This window comes from Lupinus angustifolius, chromosome LG17, assembly GCF_001865875.1.
Source record: "Lupinus angustifolius cultivar Tanjil chromosome LG17, LupAngTanjil_v1.0, whole genome shotgun sequence".
Classification (NCBI taxonomy): domain Eukaryota; kingdom Viridiplantae; phylum Streptophyta; class Magnoliopsida; order Fabales; family Fabaceae; genus Lupinus; species Lupinus angustifolius.
The window spans coordinates 17,564,407-17,584,524 of record NC_032025.1 but is presented as its reverse complement, the minus strand read 5'-3'; the positions used below and the strand labels follow the sequence as shown (position 1 = coordinate 17,584,524).

Genomic DNA, 20,118 nt, shown 5'->3' with positions numbered 1-20,118 from the left:
ACGCAGTTTATAAAGAATCACTTCAGCAGCCCAGTTAATCGATTAAGACCTTGGTTAATCGATTAACGTGTTTCAAAAACGTAACTGATTCTGTTTTTCCAAGTTTTCAGTTTCAACAACTTTTCAAAAACTTATGTTAATCGATTAAATCATGCCTTAATCGATTAACAGCATATTTCCAAGTGAATTTTCAAATTGCAAAACTCAAATACGTTATGCACTTAATTTATACATGTTCAACACTAAGTTTATGCCTAGGATGCACAGATTACATGTATTTATATGATGCATGAACATATTATAAATGGCATATCTCAAAACTAAAATGATTTAAAGTTTTATGCATATGAGACATGTATTGAGTTTACTTAAGCCTTAGACTCAACCTAAACTAATCGCTAGTCTAAGTCTAATACCAATCTTGAGACTTAAGCACGTTGATTTGTTGATGATCTTCAAGCTCTTATAAACACAAGTTGTCATCATCAAAACCAAAACATATTGTGAGAAAGCTTTCCAAAGTACTCTTCTTGACATGCACACTTTCACATATATTATAATACGATTGAATCTTGAAAGAGATGCAAATGAAAAATAGTAAAATGTTAACTTATAAATTTTATTTGTTGATAAAGAAAGAAACCTTGAATCAAATTGCAATTTAATTCATAAATTGTATCTTTGTTAAAAGAAAAAATACACAGTTATAACGAGTGATCTAATTACTAACTTTTACTTTCTGTCATTTATTTTCCGCAACTAACATTTATTTTATGTCATTTACATTTTCGCAACTAACATTTATTTATTATTTTATTCTTTATTATTTATATTAACCCTTCGAAAGAAGTGGTACAGTTAAATTATAATGTTATTGCTTTATTTATTTGTTTTTTACTAACCTTCCATAAGGAAGTAGTTCGGTTAATAAAAGAAAATGAAAAATAAATATCACTCATTATCAATTGTATTAATTTGCTAAATTCATACAATTAAACCAGCATTGGAATTTATTCCAACAAAGCCAAGATGATATGAAATTGTTAATAATTCAATAAAACTAAGTTTTTGACTAAAGGAACATTCTTGAAACCATTATACTGCATTTGAAATTTATTCCAACAAAGCCGATATGACATGCAAAGAATCGACATGCCATTAAATAAAGAAATCAGAAACTTACTGCACTTCAATAAGGAAGAAGAAAACTCTTTCAACAAAGTTGTAGCTTGTTTTTAATTTCAAATCTTTACACAAAAATATACAGATAATTGGATTACATGTGAACAAATAACTCTGAAACACCTGGCATAGAAATTATTGGTTGGAGTTGTTTAACACCTGCTTACATGCTTTGTTTTCTTTTATTTTATTCCTCATAAACTATAGATTTTCAGAAATCTTCTTCGTCATCTCTAAGTTGTATCATAGAAAAATCTGTCAACTTTTAAATTATAAATTGTTGAGACGTATATGGTAAATTTACTTTAAAGATACACTTTGACTGAAATAGTACAGTTTTAATGTACATTTTAAATTAATTATTGTTTTAGTGTACTTTGATGGGAACTCATTAATAGCATTGGTGAGTTTAATTTTTTTTCTTAAACAACAAAGACTCGGCAATAAATTTGGCGAGTTTAATATTTTTATATAAAAATCGTCAATCGTAATGTCGATTTTATATTTTCCTTGTTTTTAATTGAACTTGTCAATGGCAATAACATGTTCTGTTTATTATTGGAAAATTTTGGAGAGGGATAAGTTAATGAAAACTGCTCTTCACGTTGCAACATATTAGAAAACTAAAAATATTGTAATAAACATTGATTGTGTGAGGTAACAATCTCAATTGAACATCTATTCTAACTCACTGATGACTCATAGTTTCATTCATCACAGGTACACTACTACAAGGCCAATGGATTTTATTAATACTTTAAGCTAAACTTGTCAATACTAATGATTGTGTTTTGTTTATCATTTGATGGTGCCAAATAATATTTGCCTCTTTAGGGAAGAAAAAACTTTATAATTTGCTTCTTTTTGTTTCGAGAGTGTGAGTGATCAATGAGAATGTGGCTGCATTTATATAGAAGGAAAAAATAGATAACTAATAAGATTATTATAATATTATGAAGATAGAAGAAGATATCAGAGAACCATATACCTGTACAGATAGAACTCATCATATATCGAGTTCAAATAAAAACAAGGAAAAATATGAAATCGGCATTTAAATTGATGATTTATGTATAAAAATATGACCCTTTGTTATTTAAGAAAAATAAATAAAATTCACATCAAAGTAGACCAAAATGGTAATTAATTTAAAAGGTGCATCAAAATTGTAATATTTTAGTTAAGATAAACCTCTAAAGTAAATTTTTCGGATGAATATACATCTCGTATTGTTAAATCATACATATTTAGTATAAAAAACTTGAGTTCGTGTGTTTTTTCTTGCATCAATCAAATCATATATTTTTCTCTTTTATTTTTCATCTTTTATATATATACATATTACTTTCAAAAATAAAGGTGACACAATTCAGAAGTCTAATAGCAATGAGAACGATTATTAGGAAGTGATTTCACTAATGAAGGTAGGTAACATAATTTACAACTATGATGATAATGAAAATGTTGTTTTTGAAGTCATATCACTCATGACGATAGTTATAAAAACAAATTTAAATGAAGGAAATAAAGCATGTCAATAATATTATTGGGTTTATTATATTGGGCTATGTATTCATAAAAAGCCCATTTACCCCTTTTATTTTCATTTAAGTTAGTTTGTTTGTTATATTAGTTAGGTTTCCTATATAAGGAATGCTATTCATTTCAATCAAATCAATCAATTCATTTTCATCAATAAGAGTATTCCTCATTCTTCCTCCATGTTGAAATCCAATATGGTATCAGAGCTCTCAATTTGAGAGCTCTAATGTGCACTCGTCATTGCTTTCCATTAACAAAACTTCCACATACATTCCTCATATTATAAAATTTATTTTCTTCACCTAACCTCCTTCTCCCGTTCATCCTCTTGCTGGCAGAGGTTAAAATCCCCTAATCCATCTTCAAGCCATGATTCACTCCATTTCATCTCCATCAAACTGCAATTCGCTTCGGCGTTCTTCATTCCAAAACGAAAGGCATCAGATCTTCATCATGCAGAAAGAAAGCAGCAACAACGACCATCAATTGATGGATATGTTCCAAAATCCATCAAGCCAGTTCTACTTACATCCTGGTAAGAATCCCGAATTCATTTTAGTCTCTCCTCCTCTTGATGGCACAAACTATAATTCTTGGAGTAGAGCTATGAGAAGAGGTCTTGGATCCAAAAATAAATACAAGTTTGTTAATGGCACCATTAGAATGCCAAATACAACTGATCCTACCTTTGAAGCTTGGGAAAGATGTAATAACATGATAGTGTCTTGGATAAATAGATCACTATCACCTCAGATTGCCCAAAGTGTTGTTTATATAGATGGAGCACAAGAACTATGGCAAGATCTTAAAGATAGGTTTTCCAAGGGGGATTACTTTACAACCTCTGATCTCCTTCAAGAAATCCATTCAATGCGGCAAGGAGATCGGAATATCTCTAGCTATTTCACTGATCTCAAAACTATTTGGGAAGAACTAGATGCTCTACGACCAATAATCCCATGCATATGTGATGTCAAATGCACATGCGAATCTATGAAGAACATCAACCACTATCGAGAATCTGAATATGTCATTTGCTTCCTTAAGGGTCTCAATGACCAATATGGAACAATTAAAGCTCAAATTTTACTAATGGAGCCACTACCAACGATAAACAATGCATTTTATTTGGTCATACAACAAGAAAGGCAATTGGAGGGTACCATCATTGAGGATCGAAGAACTGTTATCAAGAATGTTACCTCAAGAACAACATAGAGAAATTCGGCACAAAAGGGTGTTGGCTTCAATTCTTCAAAAGAACAACAAGATACCAATAGTTTCAATGGAAGAAGCACATACAATGGCAACTCACAATCATATACCAGAAACAATTCTGGCAACAAACCGAGTAACAAAGGTGTTGGAACCAAGATTTGCACCTTTTGTGGAAGAGAGAATCACAATGTTGAGATTTGTTATTTCAAGCATGGATTCCCCCTACCTTCAAACCTAGACAAAGGCAAATTGAATCCACCATCAGAAATCAAGAAAAGGATACTGATGAGAAAACTATCTTGACATTCAATTCTACAAATTATGTGAACCAAGCTTCAATTGAAGAAGACACTCATCCTCATTCAGGTATGCCTTCTCATTTTAATTATTAAATTCTTGATATAGGGGCCACAGATCACGTCACCACTGATCTGTCCAATTACACAACTTACCATAGTATCACACCTATACTCATAAAACTACGTAATGGGGCCTTTGTGTTAGCCAAATACTATGGCACTGTAACTCTTTACACAGAATTACACCTTCATAATGTTTTGTGCATACGTGACTTTACTTACAATCTTATATATGTTCATAAACTTGTAACTTGTTCCAATTGCACTATTATATATGATTTCAATTGTTGTCTCATTCAGGATACAACTACCTTGAGGACGATTGGACTTGTTGAGGTCTCCAATCACTTATACATTTTTCACAATTTAACCACATTTTTAAACATGTATTAAATACTAAGAATTCTGATTCTGGTCATAACTTTGATTTGTGGCATTTCTGTTTGGGTCACCCATCTTACTCTGTCATTGAACTAATGTGCTCTCAATATCCATATATGAAATTGCATATGCATAAAGCTTGTGATACTTTCCATATTGCTAAACAATCAAAAAATCCTTTTCCTGTTAGTACATCTATTACTACTCAACCTTTTGCACTCATTCACATGGACATTTGGGGTCCTTTAAAGTGCCCATCCATTCACGGTCACAAATATTTTCTAACTATAGTGGATGAATTCACAAGACATACCTGGCTATTTCTCATGATGTCTAAGTCTGATACTAGAAACTTAGTTAAAAATTTCGTTCAATTTGTTCTTGTCCAATACAATCAACACATTAAGGTCATTAGATCTGACAATGGTCTGGAGTTTATGATGCCTACTTTCTATTCTACTTCTGGTATAATTCACCAAACATCATGCATTGAGACTCTCCAGCAAAACTCTATTGTAGAAAGAAAACATAGGCATATCCTTAATGTCACTAAGTCTCTCTTATTTCAATCTCACTTACCCCCATGTTTTTGGACTTATGCTGTGAAACATGCTGTTTTTTTAATTAATAGACTACTTACTTCTGTGTTGGACAACAAATCTCCTACTGAAGTTCTGCTAGGAGAATCACCTTCCCTTACCAACCTGAAAGTGTTTGGTTGCTTGTGCTATGGCACAACCCTTGTCCAAGGTAGAACCAAACTTGACCCTAGAGCCAAGAAATGTATATTCTTTGGCTATAAACCTGGCACTAAAGGATACATACTCCTAGAAATACAGACTAAGCACTTATTCATCACAAGGAATGCCCAATTTTATTAGCATATATTCCCATACCATAACACCAACCCCTTTCTTGCTATCACTGAACAACCAACTGATATGCATACCTTCCCTTTGGAAGTTCCCTTCCACCCTTTTCAACCATCAACCACTGACCAACAATCCATCATTCCATCCAACCATCCCATTCCTGCAATTACAACCACCAATAACACTCAGCCTAGAAGATCCCACAAACCTCACATATCCTCTACATACCTCAAAGACTTTCATTGTAGTCTTCTTACCTCATCTCATCACATTGATCCTCCTCACATTACTCACCCTCTGACTACTGTTCTATCATACCACTCCTTATCCCTACCTTACAAAACTTATACCATCTCCATCAGTGCCCAGATGGAACCCAAAACCTTTAAGCAAGCCATTACCTCTCTTGATTGGGTTCATGCCATGAAACATGAACTCCAAGCCTTATAAGACAACATCACTTGGACAATAGTCTCATTACCCCCTGATAAAAGGCCTATAGGTTCCAAATGGGTTTATAAACTTAAATTCAAGGCTGATGGCACCATATAAAGGCATAAAGCTAGGTTGGTTGCCAAAGGTTTCAATCAAACAGAAGGCCTGGATTTCTTTGACACTTTTGCACCGGTTGTAAAACTCACTACCATTAGGATTCTTCTTGTTGTTGCATCTTCTCAAAATTGGATTTTAGAACAACTTGATGTTAATAATGCTTTTTTACATGGTGATTTAAATGAAGAAGTATATATGACACTCCCACAAGGGGTCACTTCTACCATTCCTAATCATGTTTGCAAATTAAATAAATCTTTGTATGGTTTAAAACAGGCTAGTAGGTAATGGTTTGCCAAACTATCCTCTTCTTTATTGGCATTAGGTTACATACAATCACATCATGATCATTCTTTATTTACCAAGCATAATGATTCTGGTTTTATTGCTCTTGTGATTTATGTTGATGATCTTATTCTTGCCGACAATAATCCTTCTGAAAATGCTTATGTTAAAAACTATTTACATACTGCCTTCAAGATTAAAAATCTTGGTCTATTAAGATATATTCTTGGCATAAAAGTTGCCCATTCCAAACAGGGCATCACCATATGTCAACGCAAATATATTCTGGATTTACTCTTTGACACAGGTTTTTTACACTCGAAACCAGTTCAGACTCCTATGATCAAGGGCCAATTTCTTCACCAAGATGATAGCCCACCATTCCAGGATCCTATGCTATATAGACAATTGGTAGGTCGTCTCCTTTATCTTACAAACACTCGCCCTGACATTGCTTTTGCTGTCCAACAGCTCAGTCAGTTTATGGCTGCACCTACTTCCCTGCACTACAAAGTTTTAACCTGTATAGTGGGGTATTTAAAAGCTTATCCTGGTAAAGGTTTACTCTATTCATCTTCTTCTTCTCTTCATCTCACTAGATTCAGTGATTCAGACTGTGCCAATTGCCCTGATACTAGACGATCCATTTATGGATTTAGTATTGCGGCAAATTCTGTTTTTCATGAATGTACGAAACATTTTAGATATTGATTCTCATATTACTCGAGAATACTTAAAGAACAATCTTTTCATCTTATTACCTATTTCATCCAAAGAACAGGTGGCTGATTTGTTTACAAAGGCATTGGAACCTACTTTATTTTGTCATATGATTAACAAGCTGGCAATGCAGAATATACATTCTCCACCTTGAGGGAGGGTATTGGGCTATGTATTCATATAAAACCTCTTTACCCTTTTGTTTTCAGTTAAGTTAGTTTGTTTGTTATATTAGTTAGGTTTCCTATATAAGGAATGTTATTCATTACAATCAAATCAATCAAATCAATCAATTCATTTTCATCAATAAGAGTAATCCTCATTCTTCCACCATGTTGAAATCCAATAAATATTTCATCAAGGAAAAACTTTTAAACTAGAAATTCCTCGGAAAATACAAATAATCTTTTCAAGTGTGAAACTTGTGTTCTTAGTCGTGTTATATGTTCTACTCTACATAATTACTACTTGTGATCCACTAATTATAAGTGTGGCCTTAAGTTGTTTTACAAAAACCAAAGAAATTGATAAATATGTAATGAAATTTGAGAAGAAAAGTAAAATAGGAATAAAATGGGACGGATGCAACAGAGATAACTACAAAATCACTCATCTCCTTAGTTATTTATCACTTTCATGATTTATGGTGTTAATATACAAAGCACACCTATATATAGCTGAATTGCAGATTATTCTATTACTGCATGATTTCTAATTATTCAATTCCACAATTTCTCATTCTAACATTCATATATTGTATACTTACGGACAATTGGTATACATGATTTCACTGTTATCTGTTACGTTGCTATCCTCCAACAAAGGAGTCTTACTATCGGGTAGATATTCAGTTCTACCTTCACCAATCTCCTCACTCAATTCCTCTTCCTTTGCTTTCCCCCATATAACAGCATAAAACCCAAATGATAGTATCACTGCTCCAACAACACTGTAATATTTGAAATATGAAATGTCAAAGAATATAAAAATAGGTAGAATGATGCGAATTGTGGTTGAAGTCCGACTGCGGATAGGGTTACTATGATTTTGGTCATTTCAGCTGTTGTAATGTGGATTACGGCCAGTGTGAATTATTTTGTGAGGAAAGAAATATTTTGAAATTGATGCAGTCTGATACGGCCCAATATGGGCTATGTTGCGCGGTGTGACCTATATGTGGTTTGATGTGGTTGTGTTGTGGTTCAATGCAACCACAACATTATAATTTGGTATGATGCAGTTGCAACAATCACTATAATTAGAAGGAATATTGTTAATGTTTTTAAATGTTTACTATATGTTTTATATTTTAAAGTTATATTATAAGTGGATTTTACTGCTCTCAAGCACTAGCTTTCCTTTCAATAACCTTAAAATCTAACTAGTAAAGAAACTATAAACTAAAACCTCTATTCCCGTAAAGGTTCTACCCTTTTCATGGCAGATGTTGGATAGAATTTCATCTAAATATAATCTTCTTAATTGTGGTATTACTATGGAAGGCTCTTGTTTTCTTAGAAAGATTTCATGCTATAATCTGTCCTGGTTTTGAGTACCATACATTTCTAGTTAAAAGAACTTATTATTGAAGAAAAAGAGAGACTGGGGATCTTACGTTCCCAAATATAGCGCTTCACCAAGGAATATAACACTCAAAGTGGCAGCAATGACTATTGATGCAGGTTTAAAGATTGATATGTATACAGGGCCTTTAAGACGGAGACCCCAAGCGTAAACCAGAGAACTAAAGCATGTGATTAATATTCCCTACATGAAATGGTAAAATTCAATTAGATGTTATTTATTTACATGACCAATTATCAAATAAATTCATTAGATTCTTACCCAGCATAAAATAGCGACCATTCTTATATCAGGAGTTATCTTCCAAGCACTCCGGTTTGTTTCTAATAGGAAGCATATTGGTGCAGATATGAAAGTCACACACAAGCAGAATGTGAAGACCACAATGACCTCTGATGGACATTGATTCATAATACTAGACTGTTACAAGCAACAAAATTAGATTTTAGTTATTTGTTTTCTGAAAATTCTCAATATGATTCAAACTATAAGTACTTTCTGCAAGATGGTAATAATGGAAAAAAGGCGTGTGTGAGAATTTTCAAGTATTTATACCTGAAAAATGTACATTATTGGAACCAGAAGATACTGAGCGACAAGTAGTGATCCACCAAGAATCCAATTTGTTTGTGATGACGAGCTAACCAGAGAATGAGTTGCAGGTGATTGTAGTGGATTTGAATCTGATAAAATTGTGCGACCCTTGTAGAGAACAACTATGAGTGCACCTAATATGGACAATATAGTACCAAAGATTTTGGCCTGAGTCCTTTTGCTTCTTAAAGCTAGATTCTCCATCCTACATGCAACGATATGATAAGAGTATTGTAGTTGTGGTCGTGATTGTGGTCACGGTTGTGGTTATTGTGATTACGATAATTGCAGTCATTGTGTTATGAATTATTTTGTGAGTAAAAAATATTTTTGATATCAATGCGGTCTTATGCCGCCCAATGTGGTTGCTATGCAGCCTAATGCGACCTAAATGTGGTCTAATGCGGTTGTGTTGGACACGATAGAGTTGCATTGTTATGATTTAGTGTCATACCACAATTACAACATGATGTAGTTTCAGTGGTCATCCCAACCTCAGTATGACGGCCGCATAATATGATGCAGTCCACAATTTGAATCATGCTAGTAAGAGTAAATGTTTGTTTAGATTCAGAGAGATGTTATTCACTAATTTCATTTTACTTATTAATTCTAAATAATCTTTTTTGTTATAGTTGGTTTTGATTGCACTTGGTACTCCTTCAATAATATATTTTGGTTTATCAATTTTTTAAATGTTGCATGTAAAAGTAAAACACCAAAATAGTGATGAATTTAATGTGAAAGTAAAACCAACAAAACAGTATAGAGTGGTAAAATGAGTAGTGTGTTATAAGATGAGAAGATGGTGGATATTTAAGAAATTTCATCACCTCCTCACTTGGTTGTGTAGAGGGCAAAATGGGCAAAGCATATGAGTTCACCTGTGTAGCTTACAAAATTTTGCATAAATTTTTTGTCCATTTATTAGTTGAGGTGTGTCCATTTGCCTGTCATGTATGCTGACATTTTTATTAGGCAATGTGGACATGATTTAATAGAAAAATTAAAAAAAAAGTTCAAATAAATTATGATATGATTTAATACTTCTAAAAAATTGTGATGTGCTATGATTTGTTCAATTTCATATAAAATATTAAAAAAAATTCCTTAAATTAATTAATTTTTTTATTTTATTGTATGAACTTTTTTTATTTTTTATCAATGTCGGCGACTGCTCACATACTATTTAGCCGGTTTTAAAATGGGTAGGACATGCAATTTTTGTTCATTAAGACAATATGAGTATGTCTGCACCCGCTTAAATTTTGTTGCCATTTGTGGACATGAGCGAAACATGACGGTAACTCGTTTTGCCATCTCTATTTGGTGGTGTGAAACAATACTTCAAATATTTGATTCTTCATGAAAAAAATAATTTAGTGCACTTTCAAAAAAACTTTGAAATTCTTTATTGGAAATTGAATAAATAGAAATGATAAATTAAACACTCTTGTTAATTATCAATTACTATCACCTAAAAAATAACTTATTCAAACACAAGCCACACAAACATCTAAATAATGCTAGTAAAACAAATTATTATTGTGTTTCAATGTTTTAAATTGCAATTTGCAAGAGGTTTAGAATCTCCACATTGAACATAACTACAATTATTGTAAACACAACATAACTACTGGATGAAGTAGGTTGAAAGGAAGAGAGGTACCTAAAAAATACAGCAAGTATGAAGGTAAAAGCTGGTACAAGGATGCTAAGAGCAGAAGAAAGAGTAGGTGAAGTGTATTTTATTCCTTTGGCTCCACAAAGTTGAACTACAAATCTGCCTCATTCAATTCAAAAAGAAATACATGATCAATACTTTACACCTTAGTTTGATTCTTCAAAATAAATAAGTAAGTTTAATGGAAAAATGCATAAAACTCCACTAATTCTTATGCAATTTGTAAGTAATTAATATAAATTATTTTTAATTCTTAATTATTCTTGAAGTTTATTTGTTGGTGAAATTCATCCTTCCATAAAGATAATAATAAATTATTAATAATCCAACAAGAAAATTATTGGAGAAAATTTAGTCAGTATTAATAAATGGAGAAAATCATCGTCAAAATATAACTTTATTGAGAAAAATACTATATTTAAATTTTAGAGTTAATACAGGACAATAACATTGATACATAAAAAAATTAAAAGTAAATAATAATGATTTAATAAACGACATTAAAATAAAATGCATGAGGAGAATTTTTAACTAATAATAGTTTAACATTTTATTTAAGCATAGATTAATTTTATCAAAAGTTAAAGTTTATTTGATAATTATGAAGGAATAGTAGTTCATGGTGATCACTTAAAAAAACCATAAAGTTTTAGTTTTTTCATCTACTTTCCCAAATTCAAATTCCAAAATCTTACCCAAGTACTGCCAGGAGGAAAATTTTCAAGAATATAGAGGCGTTGAATGGGGGAAGTCCTCTTGACCTGCACGGGGCATAGGTATTATTACACTTTAAAGAAAAAATATTTGCCTAAAAATAGCTACAAATGTAGAAATAGAAAACATGGATTTACAAATAAGAATTAATTTATTTGGATAATATATGGTAATTAATGAACATGCAATAGAATACCTTATGAGGACGAAGGACAAGGGGAAAAGAAGTACAATAGAAGAGACTGAAAATGAATAAACGATGAAGACATAGTAACTCAATCCCTTTAGAGTAGCTGCTTTGTATAGCACATTAACACCAACAACTATGCACTCTATTGCAACTATTGCAACGAATGGAACCACGTCATTATAAAAATGCCATCCCGCCATTTCTGTTTTTCTCTCTAGTTTTTATCACTCAAGCTATCTGTTTCAATCTTTTATAGTGTAATGTAAAACCATGAATGTACTACGGTAAGAATTAAAAATTAAAACAAATGGTAATTTTTAAATAGGAAATAAAAAGTATTGTAAAATATATTTAATAGGGATTATAGTATAATTTAAATATTTTATATTAGATAGATTAGATAATAGTTTAAATAATTTATATGAGATAGATCACATAATAGTTTAAATATTACTTCTATTATTATACTTTAACTATAAGAACCGAATGGTTCGGTTCGGTTTGGTTCCACGGTTTTTCTATTTACTTTTTTATAAAAAATCTTGCATCAATTGAAAATTTAAAATTTATTACAAAACATATTATTTATCCATAAATGGATAAACATTACTACTATTGTTATAAAAAATTATGAATCATATATAACAATACAATTCATCATTAGTTATATATTTCAATTAGTAAAATATATAATAGTTACATTTATAACCTTACATTTCATAATTATTCTCTAATCCCTAGTATATATTTCTTTAATATGCGGTTCGGTTCGGTTCCAACGGTTCCTAAATTTCTAAAACCATAAACTGAACCGAACATAAACGGTTCCTTAAAAAAATAACCAAACCGAACTGCGAAACCGAACCGAATCATATTTTTCGGTTTGGTTCAGTTCGGTTCCATCGGTTTTGCGGTTTAAACCGAAATCGCTTACACCCTTAGTTTTTATTACTCAAGCTAAATGTTTCAATCTTTTATAGTGTAATGTAAAACCATGAATGTACTACGGTAAGAATTAAAAATTAAAACAAATGGTAATTTTTAAATAGGAAATAAAAAGTATTGTAAAATATATTTAATAGGGATTATAGTATAATTTAAATATTTTATATTAGATAGATTAGATGATAGTTTAAATAATTTATATTAGATAGATGATATGATAGTTTAAATATTACTTCTATTATTATACTTTAACTATAAGAACCGAATGGTTCGGTTCGGTTCCACGGTTTTTCCATTTACTTTTTTATAAAAAATCTTGCATCAATTGAAAATTCAAAATGTATTACAAGACATATTATTTATCCATAAAATGGATAAACATTACTACTATTATTATAAAAAATTATGAATCATATATAACAATACAATTCATCATTAGTTATATATTTCAATTAGTAAAATATATAATAGTTACATTTATAACCTTACATTTCATAATTATTCTCTAATCCCTAGTATATATTTCTTTAATATGCGGTTCGGTTCAGTTCCAACGGTTCCTAAATTTCTAAAACCATAAACTGAACCGAACATAAATGGTTCCTTAAAAAAATAACCAAACTGAACCGAATCATATTTTTCGGTTTGGTTCAGTTCCATCGGTTTTGCGGTTTAAACCGAAATCGCTTACTCCCTTAGTTTTTATTACTCAAGCTAAATGTTTCAATCTTTTATAGTGTAATGTAAAACCATGAATGTACTACGGTAAGAATTAAAAATTAAAACAAATGGTAATTTTTAAATAGGAAATAAAAAGTATTGTAAAATATATTTAATAGGGATTATAGTATAATTTAAATATTTTATATTAGATAGATTAGATAATAGTTTAAATAATTTATATTAGATAGATCATATGATAGTTTAAATATTACTTCTATTATTATACTTTAATTATAAGAACCGAATGGTTCGGTTCGGTTCCACGGTTTTTCCATTTACTTTTTTATAAAAATTCTTATATCAATTGAAAATTCAAAATGTATTACAAGACATATTATTTATCCATAAATGGATAAACATTACTACTATTATTATAAAAAATTATGAATCATATATAACAATACAATTCATGATTAGTTATATATTTCATTTAGTAAAATATATAATAGTTATATTACATTTCATAATTATTCTCTAATCCCTAGTATATATTCTTTAGTATGCGGTTCAGTTCGGTTTCAACGGTTCCTAAATTTCTAAAACCATAAACTGAACCGAACATAAACGGTTCCTTAAAAAAATAACCGAACCGAACCGAACCGAACCGAACCGCGAAACCAAACCGAATCATATTTTTCGGTTTGGTTCAGTTCGGTTCCATCGGTTTTACGGTTTAAACCGAAATCACTTACCCCTTAGTTTTTATTACTCAAGCTATCTGTTTCAATCTTTTATAGTGTAATGTAAAACCATGAATGTACTACGGTAAGAATTAAAAATTAAAACAAATGGTAATTTTTAAATAGGAAATAAAAAGTATTGTAAAATATATTTAATAGGGATTATAGTATAATTTAAATATTTTATATTAGATAGATTAGATAATAGTTTAAATAATTTATATTAGATAGATCAGATGATAGTTTAAATATTACTTCTGTTATTATATATTATCTTTTGAACTTTAAAGCAATCAAATATTTCATATTTCTGGCCCATTGTTGTTTTTTAGTTTAATATGTGTGCACTTTATATTTTAATCAGCACATAATCTACCATTTACATACATTACTTTTATATAAAAATGGTTAACTATTAGATTAAATTGTTGTTTTGGTCTTTCAAGTTTTTCAATTGTTCCATTTTAATCCTCTTTTTTCATGTATAATAATCACACTTGGAACTTATATGAATGTGAAATAGTTGCACCAATAACTTTCTACTAAAATTTGTGTTTCCTAGGTAGTTATGTGCTGGACATGATTATAAAATGCAGTTGGTTTTTATTTTATCATTTGTACAGAACTCGTTGCTTTATTTTTATGTGAAATTTTCACCATCTAAATTATATAATTGCCCAAGAAAAATGATCATAATTCTAATATACCTAATAAAAATCTAATAATTTATACAATTACAATTTCATTTTCTAGAAATGAATGTGAAGTATCGGTTGTGTCCTGTGTACGCTGAAGATAAATTGGTGCATGCTAATAATGAAGAAGAAGAATGACAAAAGGAGTAGGAGAATAACATTATGTTGAACATTAAACTATAATTCTTCTTTATTTTCTAACCATTAATTTTTAATTTATATGATAATAATGTAATCTAATTTACACACGTAATTAGGTTTGTTTGATGATATTTTTCTTCAAACTTGCATTGGTTGATGATTTACAAATTTTATTTTTTAATTAAAGATATTATTTTTTTCAAATAATTATGGCTAAGAGCACCGATAATGGTAATAAAAAAATCATTCTTAGCGAAATAAGCACGTTCTTTATCCAAGTTTACCACTAGAGAGGAACCGTTCTAGTTCTTATTTCGCAAGAGTAAACTAAATAAATATTGTTTTTAAAATTGTGAGTCAACATTAAAAAATTGAAAAAATTGTTACAAAAGAGAAAAATATAAATATGAATAGGTTTGTGGAGTCCATTTAAGAATAAAAATAGAGTTGCACCATTGAAAGTGATCTTAGCTTGAGTTGTTTAAATTATTAAAAAATATAAATAAATATAAAATAATTAATGAGACTCATTTAAGAACGAAAAAATGTGTTTCAAGATACTCTAAGTCTGACAAAATAAATTTGAAAGTAAGTAAGTGATAACTGCTAAGATGAAATAACTAATACAAAATATTACGTCTCCATTTTCTTAGTGTTCTATTATTAATTTTTAAAGATACAATAGTCATTTCAACTTTTGGGAATCTAAGGATAGTCCTTTATTTGAAGCAAGAAACCGCTGAAATGAGCACAGCATCTCCCCAACGTGTAAAATTTAGGACTAAGGAATTAATTATCTTTTTATCATATTAGACTTTATTGGTTGAAATAATTAATTTTTAGAATATTAATAAATTCTGTAACACCCGACTTTTATTGATATATCTCACAACAATACAATGACTTTATACGAAAATAATTATCTATTAAACTTATAGAAAAATATTTATATACATAAAATCGATATAAAGATTTTTACACTGTCATTGAATCATTCATCATTTATGTTCAATTATTATTAACTATTAAATAAAATTAATATAAATGAATAACTATCATCAACTATTAAATTAAAATAATAGAAATGAATAGCAGATGATGCACTGATTATGTATAAATACTTACGCTATATAAATATTTCACTCTTAAACTTATTTAATAACATTTATATGACAAAACAGGTGATACATTTTTTTATTTTATCTTACAATATTCAACCATAAGTTTAACATACTTTTCCTCTTCTTAATACTTTCATTCATTAAAGAACATATATTTTTCGTTATCGCTGCACACGGACTAGCAAATGTTTTATATGCACACACTATTAAACTATTAAGAGTGTTATATTCATGTATTAATATTTAATATTGTAAAAATTTATACATAGTTAGTGTATCATTTATTATTTATTTATATTACTTTTGTCTAAAGTCAATAATAACTAGTAGGTTACCCGTGCATTCGCACGGGCGGTATTTTTCTGCCGCATAATTAAGAACATGCATGTTTCCTGTGCATTCGTATGATTAAGAAAACATATGTAATTTGTGCATTTGTTTGTGCGGTTAAAAACACACATATTACTTATGCATTTGCATAGTTAAAAATACATGTTACTCATGTATTAATGAAATATTGAAACATGAATTAATTTCATTGATCTGTTTTCTATTGTAACCATTCAATTTACATTTGACATCTATATATCTATTATGTGATCACACAATGTCTTTACAACTTTTGTATCATCCATAATAATCATAAAATCCACAAGGACACTACCAATGTAGGACATAATAAACATGTATTTATTAATAAAACATAAATTTATAATAAAGCTAACAAAATCATGTATACGATTTAAGAGATTTTCAATATTATACATTAAGTTCACATTATCACGTTAGTATATAATTAATTAAAAATAAAAACTGCTTACCACCAATGCAAGTGAAGGGGATCACTTATCTTCACTGGTGTCTTATTCATTGTCCAACTCCAATTATATATTCACACATAAATAAAAAAGAAAATTTAAAAACAAAAAGTAATAAAAAGTAACATTCTGATTAACTTGGGGTGTGTTAGGTAATCTCTATCCTAATGCAAGAGGATTTCATGCAAATATAGTCACAAAACACCAAACACCCCATTTCCCAATTAAACCAAAGCAATAAGCATAATTATAATGATATAATTTATATATCAACTAAAGTTGTATATGTCAACTTTATCTAAGCATCCCATCCTAATCAGATGGAGAATTTATTTGACTGTGTTGAGCAACAACTAAACTATGATCATGACCATACCACTGTAATGGGGAGAACTTATACTGTAATATAATAAAAAAGGTTAAATATGATGAAGGGTTATGTAATGCCCTATGGCTTAACTATGTTTTGGGGAATGCGACATTATTAGAAGGAGTAATATTTTACATATTCAATAACATTTTACATATTCAATAATATTTTACATATTCAATAACATTTTACATATTCAAAGTTATTCACTATTTGTGTAAAAACAATCATTGTGCAATAACATAAAATAGACATGACTTGGAGAATATTACTACATTGAAGAGAGTACCTTACATGGCATTAACATAATTTGTATTTATATACATAATGTTCATTCATACATAAAATAGTAGTGCGAGGAGTTCAATGAAATTAATTACAACCAAAATAATACCAGTAAAAAACAAATGTTTAACTGGTACACAATTTCAGAAAATAAAAAAACCAAATTAGACCTAATATTTGACAAGTAGTTTATTACATCCCAAAAAATGAAAGTATAATATTCTGAAAGCAAAAATGAATCTTCGAAATGTGTTTTATATTTTTGGTGGACATTCGTGCAAACTCAAGATTTTGGGCATCCTCAAACTGGGCATAAGAACCCAACCTTTTAAGTGGAGTGAGATATGTTAGATAGTCAACAATTAGTAACAAATATTGTTGTATTTAAAAAATATATGTGTCAAATTAGTGGAGTGTTAAAACAAATAATAAGTGTGGTGGCACAAAATGGTATAATAACAGAAGACATTGTGCTGACACATTTAAATCCATCATCTTCTTTAAAGCTCGACCCACGCACTTCCCCTTTTCCATAGTCTCAAGGTCCTGTACATATAGGTACATATACACTTAGTTACTGAATGTGGTAATAATGACATATAAATGTTGAATAATGACAATATCATATGTTAATCATACCTTATCACGTGTAATCTTCTCCAATAAGCAAGCAATTAGAGTTGTGAATCACATACTTGAATGACAGAACAACCTATATATGATATACAAAAAAGATAATGTTAGGAGAACAATTTTGGAACTTTTTACATACCCATGAAAGTAGTAAAAGAAGATACCAAAGAAGACATAATATATTGACAAACAAAAAAACACACAGTGAAGATAAGAATACTAAAAACCAAGAGTAAAAACGGAAGAACGTGTGAAAGAAGTAACAAATTAAAATGAAAAACATAATGAACAACACAAGAGAAAAAGTAGTATACCACCGAAAAGGTAAAAAGGAAATAGAGACAAATGCTTCAACACATATGACATGAGATAGAAAAAAAGAGTCATAAGCGTTAAGCTTGGAAAGAGTTTTCCAGAATTCCTCACACTGAAAAATATGGTAACACGTGTATTTTATGATAATGACAATCCAAAATCCGGTGAACCATTTTGTTCATTTCTAACTAAATAGAAGAACATTAGGTTTTAGGAAGGGAAACCAAGGGGCACGAAACCAAGGGGCACAGTGTAGAAGCACCAAAAGACATTTGCATTGAGTGAAAACATAATACAATAATGTAATTTTGATGTGTGGAATAATATGAAAGAAAAGATATGGACCAATGCAAATATGCAATACAATAAGAATATGAAAGGTTATTTAGAATTTAAAAAAAGTAATAATAAATAAGAGTGTAATATCTATACAGTGACGGTGTAAAGATTTATATACAATATGTGTATCATCAATTATTTATTTGCATTACACTAATAATATAAAAATCAATTTATGATAAAAAATAAATGATGAATGATACAATAATAATGTAAAAACTATAATATATAAATAATAATAATAAGATGGAATAATAAATTGAGAATATGAGAGATGCATTACACAAAACCTTTTGAGAAATATTTTTACCGCCTACAATAACAAATGACAGCTAGGAATAAATGTTAATTGTGTGATGAGTTACAATGCAATTTTAAACAAAGGATGACAGCTTGCTAGCAAATAAATGTTAAGGTGTGATGGGTTGCACTTAAAACTGTGGAGTCTTTGAGCAGGAAAAAAATGAATATCACAGTGACACGTGTCCAAATGAATTATAGTGGAACATTTTTTTCTTATATAGTATATAAATTAAAAATGAACAATGAATGATATGATAATAGTATAAAAAAATATAACTCTAAATGCATACATTTTTTACTTTCCTATTAAAATATTGCTTGGGGGAAGCAAGGATACAATTACGTCATATAAAGATCCATCCTGTAAGAACGATAAACTTTTTAATTATATAATTAATTAATCTTCACATTTTCGGATATTAATATGATATTTTGACTAAAGATAAGATGCATAGATAAACAAATTAAAATTAGACTTAGAAAGTTTGAATATGTATAATCAACCGTGTCTGTTTTTTGTTGTTGATTATACTACTCAAAGATTAAAACACATACAATGAGGAAAACATTGTTGATTCTCAAAGATTTAATATTATCTGCTTCACTCAGCAATGTTGATTCTAACATATTCAACCACATTTTTTGTACTCAGCGTTGTTAAATCTTTGATTTTCATACATTTAAACACAAAACCTCACTTATTCATTCAGACACTAAAATTCATAAACTTGTCCCAGTATCCTCACTTTCCCATGTCTTTATCTTTTGAGGAGACTCATCTTCCCATGAAAATCACTTTCTTTTGGAATTCATTTAAGTCACATTCGCATGACATTCATTGATCCATTCATTATATGTTGAGTTTTTCATGCC

General features: G+C 29.7%; 2 protein-coding genes across 2 annotated transcripts; one reads left to right on the top strand and one right to left on the bottom strand.

The window, feature by feature from the left end:
* Positions 3,094-3,942, top strand: LOC109330930. The gene has a single exon (XM_019565198.1). It carries the CDS (start codon positions 3,094-3,096, stop codon positions 3,940-3,942), a length of 849 nt encoding a protein of 282 aa, XP_019420743.1.
* LOC109330929 (WAT1-related protein At4g15540-like) lies at positions 7,765-12,077 on the bottom strand. Its single transcript, XM_019565197.1, has 7 exons — positions 11,884-12,077; positions 11,669-11,734; positions 10,959-11,072; positions 9,251-9,494; positions 8,957-9,115; positions 8,727-8,878; positions 7,765-8,060 (listed from the first exon to the last, which is right to left on the bottom strand). Exons 1-7 carry the CDS (start codon positions 12,075-12,077, stop codon positions 7,874-7,876), a joined length of 1,116 nt encoding a protein of 371 aa, XP_019420742.1. The 3' UTR covers positions 7,765-7,873.